This window comes from Pongo abelii, chromosome 5, assembly GCF_028885655.2.
Source record: "Pongo abelii isolate AG06213 chromosome 5, NHGRI_mPonAbe1-v2.0_pri, whole genome shotgun sequence".
NCBI lineage: Eukaryota > Metazoa > Chordata > Mammalia > Primates > Hominidae > Pongo > Pongo abelii.
Window position 1 is genome coordinate 137,662,513 of NC_071990.2, and position 23,081 is coordinate 137,685,593.

The following is a 23,081-nucleotide window of genomic DNA, read 5'->3' on the forward strand; positions in this document are numbered from 1 at the left end:
GGGGTATTTCTGGACAATCACTGTGATGTCAACATTCAAGTTTTGAAAGGCACATGTGAAATGAGTATTAAAATATTTATAAATACTGTCTCATGCATAAATCCATATCCAAAATTGTGCTAATAATGTCATTTATGACATTTTTTCTGATACAGAATCCAGTTAAGGGTCATGCATTACATTTAGTGCACTGTCTCTGGTATTCATTATTATGAAACAATACCTAAAGCTGTCTTTGTCTTTCATGATATTGACATTTTTTAAGAGAGCACAGGCTGATGGTTTTGTGGAGTGTCCTTCAACAATTTTTTCTAATGTTTCCTCTTTATTAGAATCAGATATGCATTTGGGGCAGGAACACAATATGTGTGAGGTTGTATCCTCAGTGCATTACATTAGGAAGAGCATGATGTCAGTTTCTGGTGGCATTAACTTGGATTACTTAGGGAAGATGATGCCCCCTCCACATTTTTCCACTAAAAACTACCCATTTTTTTCTTCTCCAATTAATAAGTCTTCTGTGGGTAAATGCTTTGATATTGGGTAATTACCCTATTGCTTTTTAAACTTTCACTTAATAATTTTAGTATCCATTAATGATTCTGGCCTGAATCAGTCATTACCATATCGGCTGCAAAATGGTAATTTTCCAGCTCTATTATTTCTTCTACATTTATCAGTTGGCACATTCTACAAGGAAGAGATTTCGCTTTTCCTTATTTATTTACTTACTTACCTTATCACCTGTATGAACTCATTGGTTCTTACTTCAGCCAATGGTTTATAATCCATTCTTTCGTTATTCATTTTGAAACTCAAATTTCCCATATTTTCTCAGAGAGATCCCTTGATGTTGTCACTTCTGTCATTTTTAAATGATTCCATCATTTTTTGAGCTCCCCCTTATTTTCTAGTATAATAAGATGCTACAGTTCATCTGATACATTTTCCATCCCTGCCCTAGAATTGGCCATTTCACCAAGAAAAATCTGGTTCCTATTAGCAAAAAGTCACTTAAAAACCAGAATCTGGGTGCTAGCTGTGCTCATTGCTACTTCTAGGCACTTCTAGAGTGTTGCTGCTTCTAGGCACACAATAAAATGTGCTCAAGTACTGTGTATAGTTCATGGCCAACTCTCAGTCTTCATGGTACCTGACCCATTAGCAGCATTTAATTTTAATGATCACATCTTCCTCCCAGCAATACAATCCTTCATGAAGCTTCTAGGAAATGTGCTCTCTTGGCTTTCCTCTGTCCTCATGGGATACTCCTTCCCAGTCCTCTTTAATTTTCCCTACTTTTCTCTAAACCCATCTAAAGTCAAGGTAGAGTCTAGAACTCAGACTTTGATCCTTTTCTCATCTGTATCTATACTTACTCCCTAGGTAATCTCATCTGACAACTTTCAAGTTTTTATCTCAAGCCCAGTCTTCTCCCTCAAGCTCTAGGTTTTATATCCATTTATTTCTACTTAGGATCTTCACCTGGATTTCTGATAGATGTCTAAATACAACATGTGTGAAATTGAACCACTCCAGACCTGGTCCACCTATAGCCTGCCCTTGAATTATGCCTTTGCAAGCATAATGCAGCCTAAATAACAAACTCATCTTAGTCACTCACTGCCATCAGGGAGCACCCATTGTTTCCTCTGCCTCTGCCATCTGTTGTGATTTTTGAGTTCCACAGAGGAAAGGGGGAGATGGGAGAAGTTAGGACAGAAGCCAAAATTACTTTACATACGAGCCGTACATTTCCTACTAGACTGTTAAATTGACTCTACATTCAAAATTGGCAGCAGACGTCACTAATGTGGCCTTAGAGTGATTCATATAATTTCAGCTGAGATAAGAAATATCTTGACAGACATTCAAATAATGTGTTTGGGGTATTTCTGGACAATCACTGTGATGTCAACACTCAAGTTTTGAAAGGCACATGTGAAATAAGTATTAAAATATATCTACTGGTAAGATTAGATTTTTATGGCAACCAGTAAGAGAGAATACACCATTAGAAAGTAAACACTCTGCTTCTTGTCAGGGGCATCCAGGTCACTTTTTGTGCAAGATTATTGATTCCTTTGCCAATGATGTTCCTGGAATATTAGAAACCATTTCCCCATGTGTAAACTGGTATATTTACAACCCTTCTAATTCAGGTGGAAAAATTCATCATACAAGTGAGAGTGTGGGATGAGAACTTGGCCTAAATGTTTGAGTCTCAATTCTGCTATAGTAGAAAAAGAATAACTGCTCATTTCAAATGCAGGCAGAAGTGTGTGAATTTCACTTAGCATACCAGCATCATTAACAAGAAAATGAAATTCTTAATTCATATGTTTCATGGCCTTCCAAAATTACATTCTGAAACACCTTGACATTTTAGTAAATATAATACATAAGAAATATTAGTTAGGCCGGGTGCAGTGGCTCTCTCCTATAATCCCAGCACTTTGGGAGGCCAAGGTGGGCACACAGCTTGAGCTCAGGAGTTCAAGATGAGCCTGGGCAACATGGCAAAAACTTGTCTCTACAAAAAATATAAATATTAGCTAGGCATGGTGGCACATGCCTGTAGTCCTATCTACTCAGGAGGCTGAGGTGGGAGGATCGCTTGAGCCCAGGAGGCAGAGGTTGAAGTGAGCCAAGATTGCACCACTGCACTCCAGACTGGATGACAGTGTGAGACCCTGTCTCAAAAAATAAATAAGTAAAACATTAAAAAAAAAAAAAAAAAAAACAAATATCAGGTATGTTCATGAAACATTTCAAATGTAGAGTTCAATAGACCATATTTTTAAAAGTATAGAAAGCATCTTTTAAATTTCTCCTCTTTTAATACATTTATTTTTACAGAGTGGAGAAAATTGGCCCTCTTTTAAATATATAAATTTCTTGACTTGATGACTTTCCACAGATACAACATACTCAGGGGAGATTGGCACCAAGAAAAAGGTGAAAAGACTATTAAGCTTTCAAAGATACTTCCATGCATCAAGGCTGCTTCGTGGAATTATACCACAAGCCCCTCTGCACCTGCTGGATGAAGACTACCTTGGACAAGCAAGGGTAAGCTGACTGCCCGTCTCCTCACAGCAGGCCAGTGGCCAAGAGCATGTGCCTCAGTCGATAGCACTGGTGTTGGAGCCCTACTCTGCCTCTGAGGAGCTCTGTGACCCTGAGCTCATTATTCCATACATCTGGACCTGTTCCTCTAATAGAAAATGAAATTAACAGAAACATCCCCCGTATGAGGTGCACGAAGTAAACCATGTTTATGTGCTTAATATACCCATGCCTAGCACATACTAGCCATTTTCATTTTTATAAAGGTACAAAACATATTTGCACGATACTAAGTAAAGCAAAATTTTGGACCAGCAGGTTACTAATGAGGGAATAACTAAATTTTTTAATTTATTAAATTAGCTTATTGTAATAGCTACACTAAAAATAACCCAATCACTATCAACTCTTAATTCGACTTCAGGCTATTGATGCACTGCATTTTCCTTTTCATAATTTTTAATTCATTTGAATAAATTTTAATAACTCTACAATTACTTTTGTAATACATTGATCTGACTGAGGGTGGAAATTAATGTGTGACCATCTGAAAAAAGTGTTCAGGTTATGTCTACCCCAAACTGCCAAAGGAATTTAAATTTCAGCAATAAATGCCCCAGTTTAAACAGAAGTCAAAGATAGATTTTATAGCTTGCATGCTAAGTGATATTATACTATTTATATACTATTATGAAATATATACCACTGGCAAAGCACAGTGCCTCATGCCTGTAAATCCCAGTACTTTGAGAGGCCGAGGCAGCAGGATTGCTTAAGCTCAGGAGGTTGAGGCTGCAGTGAGGTATGATGATGCTACTGTACTCCAGCCTGGGGTACAGAGTGAGACCAGGTCTCAAAATGAAAGAAGGAAAGAAAAGAAAGAAGGAAAGGAAATAAGGAAAGGAAAGGAAAGGAAAAGGACAGAGGAGGGAGGGAGGGAGGGAGGGAAGGCAGGCAGGCAGGCAGGCAGGCAGGCAGGCAGGCAACTTAATATATGCCATTAGAAAATGAACAGCAAGTAATGTCAAAAGAGCTAATTCCCAATATTAGGCCTCCAAAAGGATAAAAAAATCATTCACTAACAACTTAAGGTCTGAGATTGGGAAATTTTTGAATGTTTGCTTGTTTGTTTGTTGAGAGGAGAACAAGCCTTAACTTCCCCAGCCCTGGAATGTCACTGACAGAGCACTCTTGGCGGTGTCTCTCCTCTAAGCAGCCACCTCTCAAGAAAGGTGGTGTGAGATGTGGAAAGGACAGAGGGCTGGAAGTCCAGCTATCAGAGGCCAAGTCCTGGGGCTGTCTTTAATATTGTGTGAGTTAGGTAAAAGTCTCACACAGTCTAAACCTCAAAAATAACCTAATATCCCTTCATTTTTCTAATGTGTTGTGAGGGTCTTTTTGTGTCACGCTGAGGCATTTGGATTTTATTGTAGGACATAGGGAAACCATTCATTTGCACTAGATGGTAGTATGCTAGGATTTTCAACTTTTTAATTGTTTAATCCACTGTATCCCAAAGTAAATATTTGAGTCTCCAGTGTGATTCATTTATTCATTTGTGTGCTGTTTTTTGTTTGCCTTTTCAGCATATGCTCTCCAAAGTGGGAATGTGGGATTTTGACATTTTCTTGTTTGATCGCTTGACAAATGGTAAGTTACCCAAAAGAATTCTCACTAAAATATACACCATAAAGTGGGATTAATTTCATGAAAAAATTTATTTTTAAACACTGCTATTCCTTTTTCCTTTTTTCCTCATTTTTATAAATCTACAGCTACTGAAGAAGGACCGGGGTAAGGGAAAATCAACTCAGATGAAGAATGAGGACTGAATTTGACCTTAGAATCTTAAGACAGTTTCCTTGTGACCTTGATCATCCCAGAGGAATTTAGAAACCACAGATTAGATTCTTTTCTTGCAGAATATTTTGGCCACATCCAGAAGTAGGGAGTTCATTGTTAGTTGATGAAAACTAGAAACAAAAGCACATCTGATCAGCCCTGACTTTTACAGGGCAGGGTGCTTATGCAGTTTTATTAAGCGAGCTAAGTCTGTCCTATTGTGGGTATTGCTCAAATATGTTTGACATCATCAGAAGAAAACAATTGCTGAGGAAAGAATATAAAAGCTTAGACTGCAGCCAAAGGGAAAAGTAAACATCTTCATTGGTGTCACTTCTTAAATTTTTGTGCCTATAAAGACCTTCCTTAAGAAAATAATAAAAAACCTATTATATTTTTATCTGGCCATTAAACAAAGCTGATGAGCTTTGAGAGCCAATGAAAGACATCACATTTAATGGTGATGTTGATAGGTCTCTTTTAAGTCATTATATATGGTTTTCTCATCATTCTATTACTTTGCAAACAATATGCAGTTGAGAGAAATATAGCCTTAGACCATGAAATTGACCTTTACACTGTGGAAAGCAAACTAGGTCATGGAGAGATGAATCCCATAATGTTGCATGTCATTTTGCTCAAATCAACTGAGAAATGGGTACTGGTAAACTAAGTTACCTGTGAACAAAAGAACTTGTTCAGTGGTATTTGTTTAAAAGAGAATGTAATCATGACCCTCATAGACATATGAAATGACTACTTGTCAGAGATTTTCCTTAACTCAATTAATTAGAGATCCAGTAAGATGCTACAGCTAGTTCAAAGGAGAAGTCTAAGAGCCTCACAAGTATATGAAGTATATACCATACATATCTAAGAAATGCTGAAATTGATTTATAAGTAGCTACAAAATCGAGAGGGGAAAATAAATTGTATTTCCACCTAACTGATTTCATTTCTTGTATGTTTTCTTCTAGTAGTTTCATAGTTTCAGGTCTAAGTCTTAAATTCATTTAGTGTTGATTTTCGTATATGGTGAGAGATGAGGGTCTAATTTCATTCTTCTGCATGTGGATATCCCATTTTCCCAGCACCATTTATTGAAGAGACTGTCCTTTCCCCAATGTGTTTTTGGTGCCTTTGTCAAACATTAGTTGGCTGCAGAAGCATGAATTTATTTCTGGGTTCTCTATTCTGTTCCATTGGTCTCATTGTCTGTGCTTTTAAAATTCAAAATCATTATTCCTAAATAAACAATATTTCTTGAATGCTTACAAGTCATTACAGCTTCAATTTTGCATCTCTGCTGACTTGAATTCTAAAATAGCTCACAGTCAGATCTCCTCTTGAGTGATTTTCCATAGGAAGAATAATAGGCTATGACTATTAAGCAATATGGTGGTTTAGATACATCTGTAAGTGGAATAGTCAATTGGAAGTGACTTAAGGAACATTTCAAGTGGCCATAAGCTGTGTCTTTAAAAAAATACACATATACACATGTGTGCGTGTGTGTGTGTATGTGTATGTATCCCTGACACCTCAGTAGGCAGATTCTTTATAACTCTTAATGTCTTCATTGTCTTTGGTGAAGGGAGAAGGTCTGAGCTAATTTTACTTGTACAATAAGAAAAAACCTAGGATCAGATCATAGTAATAATATGCTCTATACTTGAATAATTTCACTTTTAAAGGGGAAAAAATATTCTATCACAGAAGCTTTATTACAGAGACTTTAGATCTTATTGTCAATCTTGATATTTTAGTGGTGATCAAAATGAGTTAAAGGAAGTGACTGTTTTCCTGCAGGAAACAGCCTGGTAACACTGCTGTGCCACCTCTTCAATACCCATGGACTCATTCACCATTTCAAGTTAGATATGGTGACCTTACACAGATTTTTAGGTAAGTCCTTTTTTTCCACATTTCTAACCCCATTATTCTCTTGAATAATGGCAATGCATAATACTCTTTAATATAAAGTGGTAAGAACCATAGGATGATAGATGAAGACCTCCAATTAATCTTAAATGATCTCATCTTACTTTTAAAATATGGCTTGTTCATCCTAAATCATTTAAAAATTGTTTACTTGATTACAGTTGATCCTGAACAACTTGGGGGTTAGGGGTGCTAACCCCCTGTGTAGTCAAAAAATCTGTGTATAGCTTTTGACTCTCAAAAACCTAACTACTAATAGCTTACTACTGTTGACTGGAAGCCTTACCAATAATAAACAGTTAATTAACACATACTTTGTATGTTCTTTGTATTGTATATTGTATTCTTATAATAAAGTAAGATAGAGAAAAGAAAATGTTCTTTTAAAAATTACAGGGAATCCCAGCACTTTGGGAGGCAGGCATATCACAAGGTCAGGAGTTCGAGACCAGCCTGGCCAGCATAGTGAAACCCTGTCTCTACTAAAAATACAAAAAAAATTAGCCAGGCTTGTTGGCAGGTGCTTGTAATCACTTGAACCCGGGAGGTGGAGGTTGCAGTGAGCCGAGATCGCACCACTGCGGTCACACCAGACTCCAGCCTGGGCGACAATGCAAGACTCTGTCTTGAAAATAAATAAATAAATAAATAAATAAATAAATTACAGGGAAGAGAAAATGTATTTCCTATTCATCAAGTGGATGTGGATCATCATAAAACTCTTCATCCTTGTCATCTTCACACTGAGTAGGCTGAGAAGAAGAGGAAAAGGAGGGGTTGGTCTTGCTGTCTCAGGGTGGCCAAGGCAGAAAGAATCTGAGTACAAGTGGACTCACGTGGTTTAAACCCATGTTCTCAAGGGTCAAGTGTAGTATGTTTATAATAAATTATATATAAAGAAAACCATCGGGAACATATCGTTTTCAAAGAAGATACTGGTCTGCTGACATATTAACAAACCTCCAGCAGCATGTGCCTCAAATAATTCTAATCAGGATATGAGTTGTTGAAAATTTTCAATAGGCTTTTAAAAAAATAACTACCATTTATGTAGTGCCCACTATGAGCAGAGTACTTTTGGCAAGTTATTTCTAACCATTTAAACAAATCTGCAAGTAGGATGTTATTATCACCATTTGTCCCATAGTTTAGGAGAGGTACAAAGAGGCTTCCTTACTTGCCCAAGGCCAACAGCTAGTAAGTGGCAGAATATGAGCACAAGTCTAGCTCTGTCGACTTGGGAGTCCACCATCTTTCCAGTCAACTCCATCATTACTCTGTATCAAAAGGCAGCCTCAGTTCTTATTTAAATTTGTGCATATTCTTATTTATCTGCCAGTGAATTTTTCAGGGCACATTTCTAATCACCAAATGACTTTCCTCTGCCATTTAGCATGTTTCTGGCTTCTTTTTGACTTGCCACATGGCTGTACTTTGATTTTGGAAGCTGACTTAATGCTATCAGAAGAAAATAACAGGCGTGACAATAATAATGGGAGCCACAACCAGGTTTCTATGGTGCTTACATATGTTGGAAGCTCTTCCAAGGACTTGCATATATTAATAAACACATTTAATCCTTACTCCACTTTTAGCTCAGAGCTTTTGCTAACCCCATTTTACAGAGGAGGAAACTGAGGGAACTTGCAGTTAAGTAACTTGCCCAATACACACATTAAAGTGATAGAGGGTTTAAATATAATTGTAAAATATACCTGCTGAATAAAAGGTATGTGCAACACAACAGAAATATTTGAAACCAGTCACAACATGGCTAATTTCCAGAAATCCAAATAACCTCAAGCTGATTGTATTTTAATTGATTGAGCAAAGAAATGGCCATGCATAGGGCCAAATAATTTTGATTTGTCCGAAAAGGGAGATACTGATATAGATACTTTGGACACGTGTATCTACCCAGAAAATATGTAAAGAACACAAAGACTTGACAACAGAATTAACACTGTAATCCAGAGCCAGATTCATAGCAATGGGCTGAGAGTATCTGGCCACACTTGCAAATCAGGACAGTCTATACACACTGAATTATTGCATCCTAAGCATCGCCTTGGTTATGAGCTGAAGCAGGTTAGCGTCTTCCATAAATAGCAAACCAAAATTGCCTTGCCTGTGTCTCTACTTGGTTCCAAGAGTGCTCTAAGCCTTGCATTAGACTGCAGGAGCATGAAAGATGATACTCTAACTTGAATAAGGTAGAAATAAATCCAAGGAGTCCACAGTTGGATCAAGGCAGTACCCTGAATCTCTGCCCTAAGAGGCCCGGATTTGCTTTCATTGGTATTTGTTATTCAAGTGTTAAACCAGTCTTTGGATATCAGTATTCTGATGCTACTTGGGCTCTTTGAAGGAAACCTCATTTGTGGCATATTATTTATAAACAGCAGAAACTCAAACTATAGTGTGAGATAAAGTTGTCCTTTTCCTACATATTTATTTTTCCTATGAATGACAGCCTTTATCAATGTCAGAAAGGGGGGATTTATGAAGGAGGTGAGAAATCCCAAGGCTTCACAAATCCTTTTGGCTTTTCTCCCCTCTGCTGTCCATCTCTGCTCTTTGCTAAAAACAGCCTAGCAGAACTGCCAAGCTTGCAAACCAGGTTTATTTTTAAAGCATCTCTATGCTGCACATTTTGGAGGCACTGATATTTTTAAGCAAAAAGCACCCACAGTCAGTCTAAGCTAGTATACCACTCCTATTTGGGTTTTAGTTGATTGAGTTATCTGTTTACCTCCCAGTCATGGTTCAAGAAGATTACCACAGCCAAAACCCGTATCACAATGCTGTTCACGCAGCCGATGTCACCCAGGCCATGCACTGCTACCTGAAAGAGCCAAAGGTAAGACAAGACCCAGCTGCCTCCTCAGCCACCTGGAAATGCCAAGGAAACTACCTGCTAGGCCCAAGTTATCCAACATATCTGAGTAACTATGTTATGTGTCATTAACAATGTGAACACAAATTATTGATATTAAGGTTCCAATATCAGCTCTGAAAATCTTACAATGTTCACGAAAAAGGATGGGACTCATCTGAGGTTTTCTTTCATATTTTGTATATTTTTGAGGCTGCATTTGGGCAAAAAAAAAAAAAAAACTTGTTCTCTATGGCAATCTACATCTTAGATATCTTCAACAGTCCATAGAACTAGCTCCGTGCCTTAGATCTTTGCCACAAACAGCACCAGCGTTGAATTTTGCTGGGAAAAGTCTCCTACTGCATGAGTTTTGATGAACAAATGGAACCAAAGCTCCTCAAGTCTGATGTTCTATTTCCTACTGAGCCAACTGGATATCCTAATTCAGGGCCCAAGAAAACTTGTGAATGTCAAAGACCTCTTAGCAAGCATGTTCTGATGCAATAAACCAATCCAAAGTTAAAAATTAAAAACATCGTAATAATGCTCAATACTCAACATTCAGGCAGTCCTTAGACTGAAAGTCTGTTGGTACAAGGTACAGGATGAGTTTTCTTAAGTTTTCTGGAAAATTATATTCTAAGACTGTTGAGTTCAATCTGTTTTTAACATCCCCCTACATATGCAGATGCTTTGACAGCAACCACTAAGTATTCAGATGTCAAACAGGCACTCTCAGGGCAAAGCTGGGTGGGTGCCTCATCCCGGCAACATATCCCAAGTACATTAATGGCTCTGTTTTTTAATTTCCAAGTAGTCTAAACATTATACTATGTCATACAGTTGTATTTTTAAAGTTAGTATTGGATTCCCATGTCTGCTTATTTTCCTAGCTAACCAGAAAATCACAGATTCTCATACATTCTCCCACTATTTATTACACATTGAAAAAAATGCAGATCTTGCAAGTCGGCCCACTTCTTTCAAAGTGGGAAAGATATATTAAACAGTTGAAATACGCAAATGATTTTTAGTAGGTCCATCACGTGACCAACTTTTTTCTTCATTTATACATTTCTCTAGGAGCAAGGCTGATTTCAGGCCCTATCCACCCAACAGCACTGTTGCCAACAAGCAATGCCATCACAACAACAAAACAAAAGAGTGGAATAGGAAGAAGGGGATACCAGAATAATCTACACAATTTGAGTTTACCCAATATTTTCCACACAGTCCTTTCCTTTTTGCCTGCGATTTCATGTGACTGTCACCTCATTTAATGCTTCAAAGGGTAAAGGTCTGGCTGATAGGCTTAAACAATGCCATGGTGATTCATTGTGTTTGATTTAGCCAAAATGATTATGAGCCTATTTGTGAAAATACACCAATCAATCTCCCAATTTGTTTTTTTAACAGCTCGCCAGCTTCCTCACGCCTCTGGACATCATGCTTGGACTGCTGGCTGCAGCAGCACACGATGTGGACCACCCAGGGGTGAACCAGCCATTTTTGATAAAAACTAACCACCATCTTGCCAACCTATATCAGGTAAGGGAGCCCAACCTGGAGCCAGACACAGTATGGTCAATTGCCTTAGGGCCGGTACTCAAGCCTGAATCTTGCCCATGGAGAAACCCTTGTTTTAGGGTCCTAGAAGTTCAAAGATGAATGAAACACAATCTCTGCCCTCAAAAATTTGTTCAAACTCAGATGCTCAAAATGAGCAAAATCCAAGCAAACTTAATCCCAGTTTGAAAGAGGTTTGAGGAATTAGCTCATGTCGATACAATTGTTTTTTAAAATCTCTAAAGAGTAAATACTTGTGCTGTTCTTTGTAACCAAAGACCTTACTAGAATAAAGTGAGCTACTGTTTTTCTTTTCCCATCAGTAAATTTATTCTCTAATTCTCTGGCCTTGTTCCTGTAAGGAAAGAGAAGAGAGAAGGATCCGTGTGTGTGTGTGTGTGTGTGTGTGTGTGTGTTTTCAGAAACAAGGTCTTGCTTTCTCACCCAGGCTAGAGTGCAATAGGGCAATCATAGCTCACTGCAGCCTGGAATTCCTAAGCTCAAACAATCCCTCCACCTCAGCCTCCCTAGCAGCTCAGACTACAGGCACGTGCCGCCACACCTGACTAATTCTGTTTTTTGTAGGAACAAGGTCTCACTATGTTGCCCAGGCTAGTCTCGAACTCCTGGCCTCAAGTGATCATCCCACCTCAGCCTACCAAAACACTGGGATTACTGGCATAAGCCACCTGGGACTACAGGCATGAGCTACCATGCCCGACCGAGAAGGATCTCTTTGATTATGACTAAGGAGAAACTGGGGTATAGGTCTAGGGACCACATTCAGGATACTACCCATATCAGTCACCTGTTCAACTGGTCTTAGGATCTCTTGGAGTCTGTAGATCCATGTCTTTTAAGATTTAGGGACAAAGTTAAAGGCAAAGTAATATTCACATAGCACCATACAGATATCTTCAGTGTCCTATAGCTGGCTAGAAAAAAAGCTGAAACTTTTCTTAGCCAAATTGGTACTTGTAAATACTGAAAGTAAAAATTGTTTAAAAGGACTTGAAAATAATAGGAAATTTCAATTTTGTCAAAAAATTATGATCCCTTTATTTTTGGCTATATACCATCACTATTAACTATACTAAGGAACATCAAAAAGATGAAAAAAATTTCTTTTAAAAAGTTCAGTTCAACAAACTATTTAACTAACCTTTATTCAACACTTACTATGACCCAAACACTGTGCCAAATGCCTTTGATGTAGTATATTATTAATCTTCACAATAGCCCAATGAGGTGGGTACTATTTTCATACCTATTTTCCACAGAAATAATTGATACTTGGGGAATTTAAGTGTTTTTCCTGAAAATAAGGAGATAATTAATAGAACTGGAATTAGAACTCAACTTTTTGGTTTCCAGAGCCAAAGTGCCTAAGAACTATGCATACTGCCTCTGAAATTCATATTGATCACCTACCGTGTACAAGAAACTAACAGCTCTCCTATAACGCTCCTATTGTAGTGAGGCAGACAAGAGGGTTCTAGAAAAGTGATCGAGGCCAGGCACAGTGGCTCACACCTGTAATCCCAGCACTTTGGCAGGCTGAGGCAGGCGGATCACTTGAGGTCAGTAGTTGGACAGCCCGGCCAACACAATGAAACCCCATCTCTACTAAAAATACAAAAATTAGCTGGGTGTTGTGGCGCATGCTTGTAATCCCAGCTACTTGAGAGGCTGAGACAGGAGAATCACTTGAACCCTGGAGGCAGAGGTTGAAGTGAGCCAAGATGGCACCACTGCACTCCAGCCTGGGCAACAGAGGGAGACTCGGTCTCAAAGAAAAGGAAAGAAAAGAAAAGTGATCTAAAGTGTGAGAGGCTTGATAGATACTTTAAAGTATTTAGCTACAAACAAATGTGATGGCAAGACAGGGGAAAGAGAAAATGATTCTGCAGATAGTTTCAGCGGGAAAAAAAAGAACATAGAAAAAGAATGCTATAAACTGGGCCTTAAAGTGTGAGTAACATTTTTAATAGCTGAGATGAAAAGAGGGCATTAGAGTCAGGATGAGCTGATGTACTTTTGGGATTAAATTCCACAACTCCAGAATAACTGAAAATGGAATGTCCGGTGTCCTTTAGCTGAGTATAGTCCTGCCATCTACAGCCTCGTCTCTGATCAGTGTCTTTTGCATATCATGATTCAGTGCATATGCTCTCTTTTGTAGTAACTTCAGATTAGTTGTACAGGACATGACCTGGATCAAGAAATCTTTACTCTGCATTAAGTTATAGATGAGGAACTGGCAGAAATCTTCAACTTTTCAATATCAAAGGAAAAAATCACGTTCCATAATATATAAGCTGAGCAAACCCATTAACAACACATGGTATTTAAAAATCTTCAGAAATGTAGCCTTTTAGCCTCTCAAGGGCCTGTTTGCTGAGACACAAATGGGCTTTCAGGGAGCTATTTGCAAATTTTCATAGGATGTTTGCATGCACATTTTTCTAGGGAGAGGGTCTATAACTTACTCTTATCAAATTTTAAAATAAGTTGCAGATTCTGAAAATGTTAAGAACCATGGCAATGAATGAAAAAAAATATGTACATATATACACAAAAATTATGCATGCACACATGCACATTTGGTCAACAAGAATACCATAGAGAGGATGTGCCAGGAATTATGTGGCTTGGGGAACACACTGTGCGTGACTTTGCTACAATCCAGACTTACTATAAATGAGATAAAATGGAAGAGGGCTTCCTCTCCCTCCTTCTGTTGGCTATGCTCTTTTAGTTCTAATAAATAAGAGGATCATTGCATAACATCCAGCCTGTTATTCTGCCCTGAGATAAAGAAAGAGCAGGGCAGCTGGAGTGAAGGCCAGGTCAGAGGGCTCCCTCCCATGGTCTGTTCTCTGGGCCGGACTCACTCGCTGAACTGCCAACCAAGTTCAACATGAAGGCACTGAAGGCACTTCTACTTGGCACCTCTCTCACCAGACTGGAAGCAGTCCAGGTGTCCAGGGTGGACTGGGAGGAAAAACAGCATGTGAGAAATAGAACCAAGAATTTACTTTCTGTTCCTTCACCCTCCAACCCCACACACACAAATTTAATGGTGGACTTAGCAACTGTGCAAAGTAAACATTAAGTTACATACAACATTGGTGATTATAAATTGTAAAGGAATAACTTTCAGTTCAATTTTAAATTCAACTCCTTTCAATAGAGTCCAACAACATGGACCCTATCATTTACTCATGACACAGCATCCTTAAAATAATGACTTTAAAAAATTGTCCCATAAACATTATATTTATTACATTCTATTATGTCTTGCAGAAGTTTGTAATCAGTTTTCTTAGTCATTTATCACAAGCACTTAGAGGTGGGTCAGCATTTTGAACCACTTTTTATTCTTAGTGAGTCTGAATCACAAACATGAAGTTGACCCAGCCAGGAGGAATATTCCTTCCACGTGGTCCTATGACCCCTGCCTCAAACATCTGCAAAGACTAACATAAGCTCACAATTTCTACAGTATGAAAGGTGTTTTTAGAAAGTAATGCTAAAATTATAAAAGAAGCCTCAAATTTGACTTTCTGTTCCATAAAGTTTCTGCCGTCCCCAAATCCGAACCCCAGCCTTCCCTGCAGATAGCAATTGGCATCCCCGCTCCCTGCTCTCAGCTATCTTGGGCAGATGCAGAACAAACAAGAGAAAGACATCTTCAAACAGGCATTAAACAAGGCAGTGCTATCGTTTCTTCAAGGGCCAAGGTCTTGTTTAGGGCTCAAGGAGCTTCTATTCCACTGAGACCTCCTAGGCTGGGGCTCTCATAGTGTTACCAAGGAGACCATTGGCTTGTTAGGGAAGAACTCAGCTGCCTCCATTATCTCCTAAAGTCTTGCACCTTGTTTCATGAGCAATTAAAAATGAAAACACAGACAATGTTCCTGTGGTTTTTCTTTCTGTATCCTCTGGATTTAAAATGTTCAATTAACTCTGGTTCCTGTTGTACCCCAGATTCAGTTTATCATCATCATTTGAAGTATTTTAATCAAAGAAAGTGTCCAATAAATAGAGGAAAAAACAGTTTAAATCTGCCTTGTATGATAGCAACTCTGCTCTGCCAGATTCTATTTGCCAAATACCCTCTTGACTTAATTTGAAAACCTGTGTTGGTGGTGTATTAAAGACCAGGTGCGCTGTTAGCAAACAAAGGGATTGTTTTGTTTTTAGGGTGAAAAATACTTGATAATTCAGGCACAAAGGGAAATGAAGGTTTTGCCTTAGAAGTTGGAAAGGTTTTGTTTTTTTCAAATTAAAGTTCTAATAGGTTTTGTTGTCACCAAGGTAGATGCTTACTCCTTCAACTTTAAGATGAAGATTCCTCTTAAAACTGCAAGTAGGAAGAGTTTAAGCCACTAGAACACATTGTCATCAGGATAATGTGAAATTACTGAACTGATACTTCTTAAAGATAGACAGACATGGTACCCGATGTGGTATTCTAGAACCAGTTAGGTTTTCAAAGGATATTAAATGGTATCCTCTCACCACATGTTTAGGTCTCCATGACCATTTCTGATGCTTTTCTTCTTTTTCTCAGTCTACCTTTGGTTGATACAAGTCATTGAGCCTCTGTGAAAGATGAGTCTGTAGGAGTAGAGCTGCTTCTTGCTAGGGAGGATACAGCATTCCTATCTCTGGCAATTCACTAAGAAACCCCAGTGTATGCAAGCGTGCTTGCCACCCCTTGCCTCTCCCCTAGTTCAGGGCACACCAGCATCATCCTCTCATCCACCTACTCTCACAGCCTTGCCTGGTTTCAGCCCTTTTTCCACTATGAAGACAGAAAGAGTTTCCTGAAACTCAAATCTGACCACATCAATTCCTGCTTAAAACCCTACCATGCCTCAGTATTGAGTCCAAATGACTTAACACAATTTACCATCCCCGTTCTGATCTGACCCCTGCCATTCCTTCCAGCCTCACTTCCCACCATTCCCCTCCCAGGCTTCTATGCATCGAGGCTGAACTTCCAGTTTCCCAAACATATCACTCAATTCTTTATCCATTCAGCAGATACATATGGAGTGCTGAATACATGCTAGGTGCAGGAGTATAGAAGATGAACAAAACAAATTTAAAAAGTCTGCTTTTTTCTAAGGGAAACAGAAAGTAAGTAAAATATGTCTTCTATTAGAAAGTGATAATTCATAGATAAAAACAAAACAAGATAAAGATATAAAGTATCCCTCTTGCTTACAGATCTTCACACCCATGCTCTTCCTTCTGCCTATTTGAATAAAATGTAGTATTCCATGGTATATTTTACTCAAATATAATATACAATAGAGTATGTTGTCTATACTCTCTGATTCCTCTCTTACTTGCTCATCCTTTTGATCTAAATTTGGACATATTTCCCTCCTGAAAGTCGTCTTTTTCTCTAAAAATCCATCTTACAAGCCCCTCCTATGAGATTTTCCGGTACTCTCTTACTTCCCTTATCACAGTATGTGTCACTCCAATCGCTATTGCCTGATTAGATGTCCACTTCCCAGACAGATAGTACATTTCTGGTCACCTAACTCATTCACTGTGATATCCTCAATACCCAGAACAGTTCTGATATCCAGGGAATATTTAATAGCTTCTCCTGCTTATTATTGCAGTCTTACTAAGAATACACAGAGAGTATACCATGCAGAAGGAGTAGCAATGATTAAAAATTCTTGGAATGATCTTCTCATTGCATCTTGGAATTGACAAATGCAAGCTGATACATGTTATTTCTTGAATCATTTACCTAATCCTGGTTGTCTGTGAATGAGTAGTGGGAGGGAACCAATTGCAGTAATAATTTTAAAATTTCTTTGGATTTTACCTAAGTCTAAGGATTTCACTACAGAAGATCCTAAATCTGGCTTCTATCAGATATTGACCAAAAATTCAAATAGGACTCTTTTTCTTTTAACAGTTCTTTTAACTTTTGCAGCTACTGAACTTTGGGGTTTGGGGTATCAATTATTCAGTACCCATTCAACAAATATTTACCTATTTAAGTGGCACTGTGCCCCATACCATGGCACAAAGATGAATACGATATGCTCCCTGCCCTCAATAGCAGTCATGTAGGGCCACAGTTTTCACACAGGGCTTGTGTGCCCATGGGGATATGTGAAGACTTTCCAAGGGGTACACGGGCATGAATAGTGTTAACAGAATCCATTTTTAGGTCCTTAAACTGACCTGCCTGGAATGTGCTTGCAGGGCAGTGAAGCCAGTTCCACTTTTCCACTTAACTTTCACAGTCACCCTATTTCCACTTTACAAAAGACAGACACATGTCTGACTCATTCTAAGTTATATTTCATACTGACCTAGGTATAAAAATAGCAAGGAACTATATTAGTCCATACTCAATGCTGCTATAAGGACACATCTGAGACTGGGTAATTTTAAAAGGAAAGAGGTTTAATTGGCTCACAGTTCTGCAGGGCTGGGGAGGCCTCAGGAGGCTTACAATCATAGCAGAAGGGGAAGCAAACACATCCTTCTTCACATGGTAGCAGGAAGGAGAAGTGCTGAGCAAAAGGGAAAAAACCCTTATAAAACCATCAGATGTAATGAGAACTCATGCACTATCATGAGAACAGCATGGGGGACCACCCCCATGATTCAATTACCTCCCACCAGGTCCCTCCCATCACATGTAGGGATTATGGGAACTACAATTCAAGATGAGATTTGGATAGGAACACAGCCACATATCATTCTGTACCTGGCCCCTCCCAAATATCATGTCCTCACATTTCAAAACACAGTCATGCCTTTCCAACATTCCCCAAAGTTTTAACTCATTCCAGCATTAACCCAAAAGTCCAAGTCCATAGTCTCATCTGAGATAAAGCAAGTCCCTTTTACCTAGGAGCCTGTAAAATCAAAGCAAGTTAGTTACTTCCTAGATACAATGGGGTCACAGGCATTGGGTAAATACACCCATTCCATATGGGAGAAATTGGCCAAAACAAAAGGGCTACAGGCCCCATGCAAGTCCAAAATCCAATAGGGTAGTCATTAAACCTTCAAGTTCCAAAATGATCTCCTTTGACTCCATGTCTCACATCTAGGTCACACTGATGCAACAGGTGGGCTCCCACACCCTGGGCAGCTCCATTCCTGTGGCCTTGCAGGGTAAAACCCCCTTCCCAGCTGCTTTCATGGGATGGCATTGAGTGTCTGTGGCTTTTCCAGGTACACAGGTGCAAGCTATAGGTGGATCTACCATTCCGGGGTCTGGAAGACAGTGGCCCTCTTCTCAGAGCTCCACTAGACAGTGTCCCAGTGGGGACTCTGTGTGGGGGCTCCAATCCTACATTTCTCTTCTGCACTGCCCTAGTAGTGGTTTTCCATGAGGGTTCTGCCCCTACAGAAACTTATGCCTGGACATACAGGCATTTCCATACATCCTTTGAAATCTAGGTGGAGGTTCTCAAACCTCAGTTCTTGACTTCTGTGCACCCACAAGCTCAACACCATGTGGAAGTCACTAAGGCTTGGGGTTGCACCTTCTGAAGCAATGGCCTGAGCTACACCTTGGTCCCTTTTAGCCATGGCTGGAGCTGAAGAGCTGGGATGCAGGGCACCATCTCCCAAGGCTGCACAGAGCAGGGGGTCCCTAGGCCCTGGCCCAGGAAACCATTTTTACCTCCCAGACCTCCAGGCCTGTGATGGTTCTGGCTGCCATGGAGGTCTTAGACATGCCTTGGAGACATTTACCCCTTTGTCTTGGTGATTAACATTTGGCTCGTTACTTATGCAAGTTTCTGCAGTGGGCTTGAATTTCTCCCCAGAAAATGGGTTTTTCTTTTCTATTACATCATCAGCCTACACATTTTCCAAACTTTTATGCTCTGCTTCCCTTTGAATACTTTGCCACTTAGAAATTTCTTCTGTCAGATACTCTGAATCATCTCTCTCAAGTTCAAAGTTCCACAGATCTCTAGAACAGGGGCAAAATGCCACCAGTCTCTTTGCTAAGGCATAGCAAGAGTCACCTTTATTCCAGTTCCCAACAAGTTCTTCATCTTCATCTGAGACCACCTCAGCCTAGACTTTATTGTCCATATCACTATCAGCATTTTGGGCAAAGCCATGCAACAAGTCTCTAGGAAGTTCCAAACTTTCCCACATTTTCCTGTCTTCTTCTGAGCCCTCCAAACTGTTCTAACATCTGCCTGTTCCCCAGTTCCAAAGTCACTTCCACATTTTCAGGTATCTTTATGGCAGCACCCAACTCTCAGTACCATATTAGTCCATTCTCATGCTGCTATAAGGACATACCCAAGACTGGGTAATTTATAAAGAAGTTTAATTGACTCACAGTTCTACAGTGCTGGGGAGGCCTCAGGAAACTTACCATCATAGCAGAAGGGAAGGCAAACACATCCTTCTTCACATGGTGGCAGGAAGGAGAAGTGCCAAGCAAAGGGGATAAAGCCCCTTATAAAGCCATCAGATCTCATGAGAACTCACTCACTATCATGAGAACAGGTTGGGGGACCACCACCATGATTCAATTACCTCTCACCGGGTCCCTCCCATCACATGTAGGGATTATGGGAACTACAATTCAAGATGAGATTTGGATGGGGACAGAGCCAAACCATATCAGGAGCAATTAAAAATATTAAAGGAAGTCTCCTGTAACTGAGATATTATAACTCCCCCATCCATCTCATAAACAGACATATGGCCAATAAATTATTATTCTTGAGCATAATTATTCTTTCCAAATTTGCAATAAACATATGTTTTGACCAATGAGTTATTGATAAGAATTACACTATAAACTCAAGCTGGAAAAATATTTAGTACTTAGAGCCTGATGTTAGGAAATTTTTTTAAAATCAAATTTCAATTTAGACTTTCGTTGCAGAGAAATATGATAGGATGACAATAAGATTTTCACATATAAAATTATATTACATTAAAATAAAAATCTATGGAGAAATAGAATGAAAATATAAGCTCTAGAGGGAAAAGAATTTATTTAATATTTCTGACTTAAATAATAAATTATTCATGTGAGTTTTTTTCAATGGGTGCTGAATGGGCATTAAATGCCATTGTTATTAGGTTCCCGTAGACACATTTAATACCCAAAAGAGTGATATAGTAAGTTTATATTAAACTACCAACATTCACTAATACACTGGACATTACATCTTTTGTAACCACTTATATTTATGATTTTTGAAAGTTTAGATATCAACTCTGAAAAGTGTGAGGAAAGTATAGTTTTTCAAAATTCACTGAATGAGCAGACCACTGACATGTGGGAGCAAGGCCAGTAAACAAAGTTGTTACAAGGTGTTTTAGATACTAGGATAGAAGTTTTCTGTGGGTGTAGGAGGTCTGGAAGAGGAAGCTGTCAGTTCTGTTGAAAGAACCAAGAAAGGCTTTCCAAGTAGATTAATGATTTGTCTCAGAAATAAGTAGATAAGGTCGTGTGTGTGTGTATGTGTGTTTCCAACTTTATTAAGGAGATTCTTCTCACTCATTTTTGGAGTTATGTAATCCTTTATTATCATTTCCTATGCCTAAACCAAGCCTTATTATAAATCAAGACATTGAAAAGGCCCTCTCTCATTAGCTCTTTCAGGATGACATGGAAGACAAATTAACTTTAAATCAACTTGGTGTATTTGTGATTTAAATAAGATAGAAGTTTATTCCCACCCTTCATAAAAGTTTGGCAGTTGGAAGTCCAAGGCAGGCACAATAACTCCAAAAAATCATTAGAGACCCAGGATCCTTTTAGTTCTACAATCTGTCATCTCTTGGGTAGGGCACTTGTCCTCCTCGCCCAAGGTATCTGCTGGAGGTCAAACAATTCCTGCTGCATTCCAGTGAGAAGATAGAATGGGGAAAAGCAAAAGAAGCCTCTCTCAGATGAGTCCACCTTTGGTTTAAACAACCTTCCTGAAAATCCCACACGACACTTCTGCTAACATTTAATAGATCAGAACTTCATCAAATGATCCCACCTAGTTGTAAATGAGGCTGAGAAATGCTGTCTTTATTCTGAATAGCCATAAGCCCATTTAAAAACTGAGGTTCTGTGAGTAAGGAAGAAAGGAAATCAGATAAATGGGATGAACAAACAGGAGTCTCTGTCATACCTGATGCTTAATCTTAAACCTAAGGCCATCAAAATGATGACTTGGTGTGATCCTTCCCTTTATGTAATATTCTTCCTCTAACCCACCAATTACTACAGCACTTACATGACCATTGTGTTTTCCTTTTATTGTTGTTACTGCTTTGGTTATTTGATATTCCCACTGTGCTGCCATGTGTCTAATGGCACCTCAAACTCCACACGTCCCACACTGAACTCTACACCTGCTCCACTGCAGCTTTCCCATCACGGTTAATGGGCACTCCATCCTTCTGTGCTCATAACAGAAACACTGGAATCATCCTGCAGACCCAGAAATCAACCACCTCTCACCACCTCTGCTGCTACTTCCCCCATCCACATCTCCATCACCTCTTACCTGGATGAGTGCTATTGCCCCAAACAGCCTTCCACTTGTGTATTAGTCCCTTCTCACATTGCTATAAAGAAATACCTGTGACTGGGTAATTTATAAAGAGGTTTAATTGGCTTATTGTTCCACAGGATGTACAGGAAGCATGATGCTGGCATCTGCTTGGCTTCTGGGGAGACCTTAGGAAATTTACAGTCATGGCAGATGTCAAAGGGAGTAGGCACCTCACACGGCTAGAGCAGGAGCAAGAGAGAGAGTGAGGGCAAGGTGCTACACACTTTTAAACAAGCAGATCTCATAAGAACTCACTACCACAAGAACAGCATCAAGGGGATGTTGCCAAATCATTCATGAGAAACCACACTCATAATCCAATCCCCTCCCACCAGGCCCCACCTCCACTATTGGGGATTACAATTTGACATGACATTTGGCTGGAGACATAGATACAAACCATTTCAACCTGTTTCTCCCCTTACCCCTACCAAAGTCTGCTGTCAACTTACACCAAAAGTGGCCTTATTTAAATGTAAGTCATATAATTTTACTCCTCCAAAACCCTTGCAGTGGCTCCTTATTTCTCTCAAAGTAAAAATCAAAATGTTTGTAATTGCCAGAAGGCTGTGCCTGGTCTGGTGTCTCATGACCTAGCTGACTTCATGTCTTCATACTTCCCCTCTCTCGCTGTGCATTGACCTCACAGCTGTTAGCTCCTCCCTTGAGGCCTTTGCTCCAGCTGTTCTCTATAGAATGCTCTTCCCCCAGACAGGAATGACTAACTCCCTTCTTGCCTTCAAGCTTTTGCTCAAATCTCACCTTTCCCCATGACTACCTTACCAGCCCCAACTATATCTGAAAGTGGGGACTTTCAGATGCCCACTATTCTGCTCTTCTCTCCATGCATTTACTATCTTCTAACATGCTATCCAACTCTTTCCAGCATGAAAGTATTTATTATGTTTATTGTTTATTGCCTGTCTCTCCCCATCTGATATGGTTTGGCTGTGTCCCCACCCAAATCTCATCTTAAATTCTGTGTCATGGGAGGGAAGAGCGGGAGGTAATTGAATCATGGGGGCAGGTCTTTCCCATGCCCTTCTCGTGATAAGTCTCACAAGATCTGATGGTTTCCTAAAGGGGAGTTTTCCTGCACAAGCTCTCTCTCTTCACCTGCTACCATCCATGTAAGATGTGACTTGCTCCTCCTTGCCTTCCACCATGATTGTAAGGCTTCCCCAGCCATGTGGAACTTAAGT

General features: G+C 39.4%; 1 protein-coding gene across 2 annotated transcripts in view; it reads left to right on the plus strand.

Moving 5' to 3' along the window:
• PDE7B (phosphodiesterase 7B) overlaps positions 1-23,081 on the plus strand; it is a 339,241-nt gene that overhangs the window by 289,770 nt on the left and 26,390 nt on the right. For both annotated transcript variants that reach the window (XM_002817399.4, XM_002817398.5), the window contains 5 exons: positions 2,921-3,072; positions 4,656-4,719; positions 6,721-6,816; positions 9,612-9,712; positions 11,147-11,278. In XM_002817399.4, the coding sequence (XP_002817445.1) occupies positions 2,921-3,072; positions 4,656-4,719; positions 6,721-6,816; positions 9,612-9,712; positions 11,147-11,278 (545 nt within the window). The remainder of the gene's footprint in view (positions 1-2,920; positions 3,073-4,655; positions 4,720-6,720; positions 6,817-9,611; positions 9,713-11,146; positions 11,279-23,081) is intronic.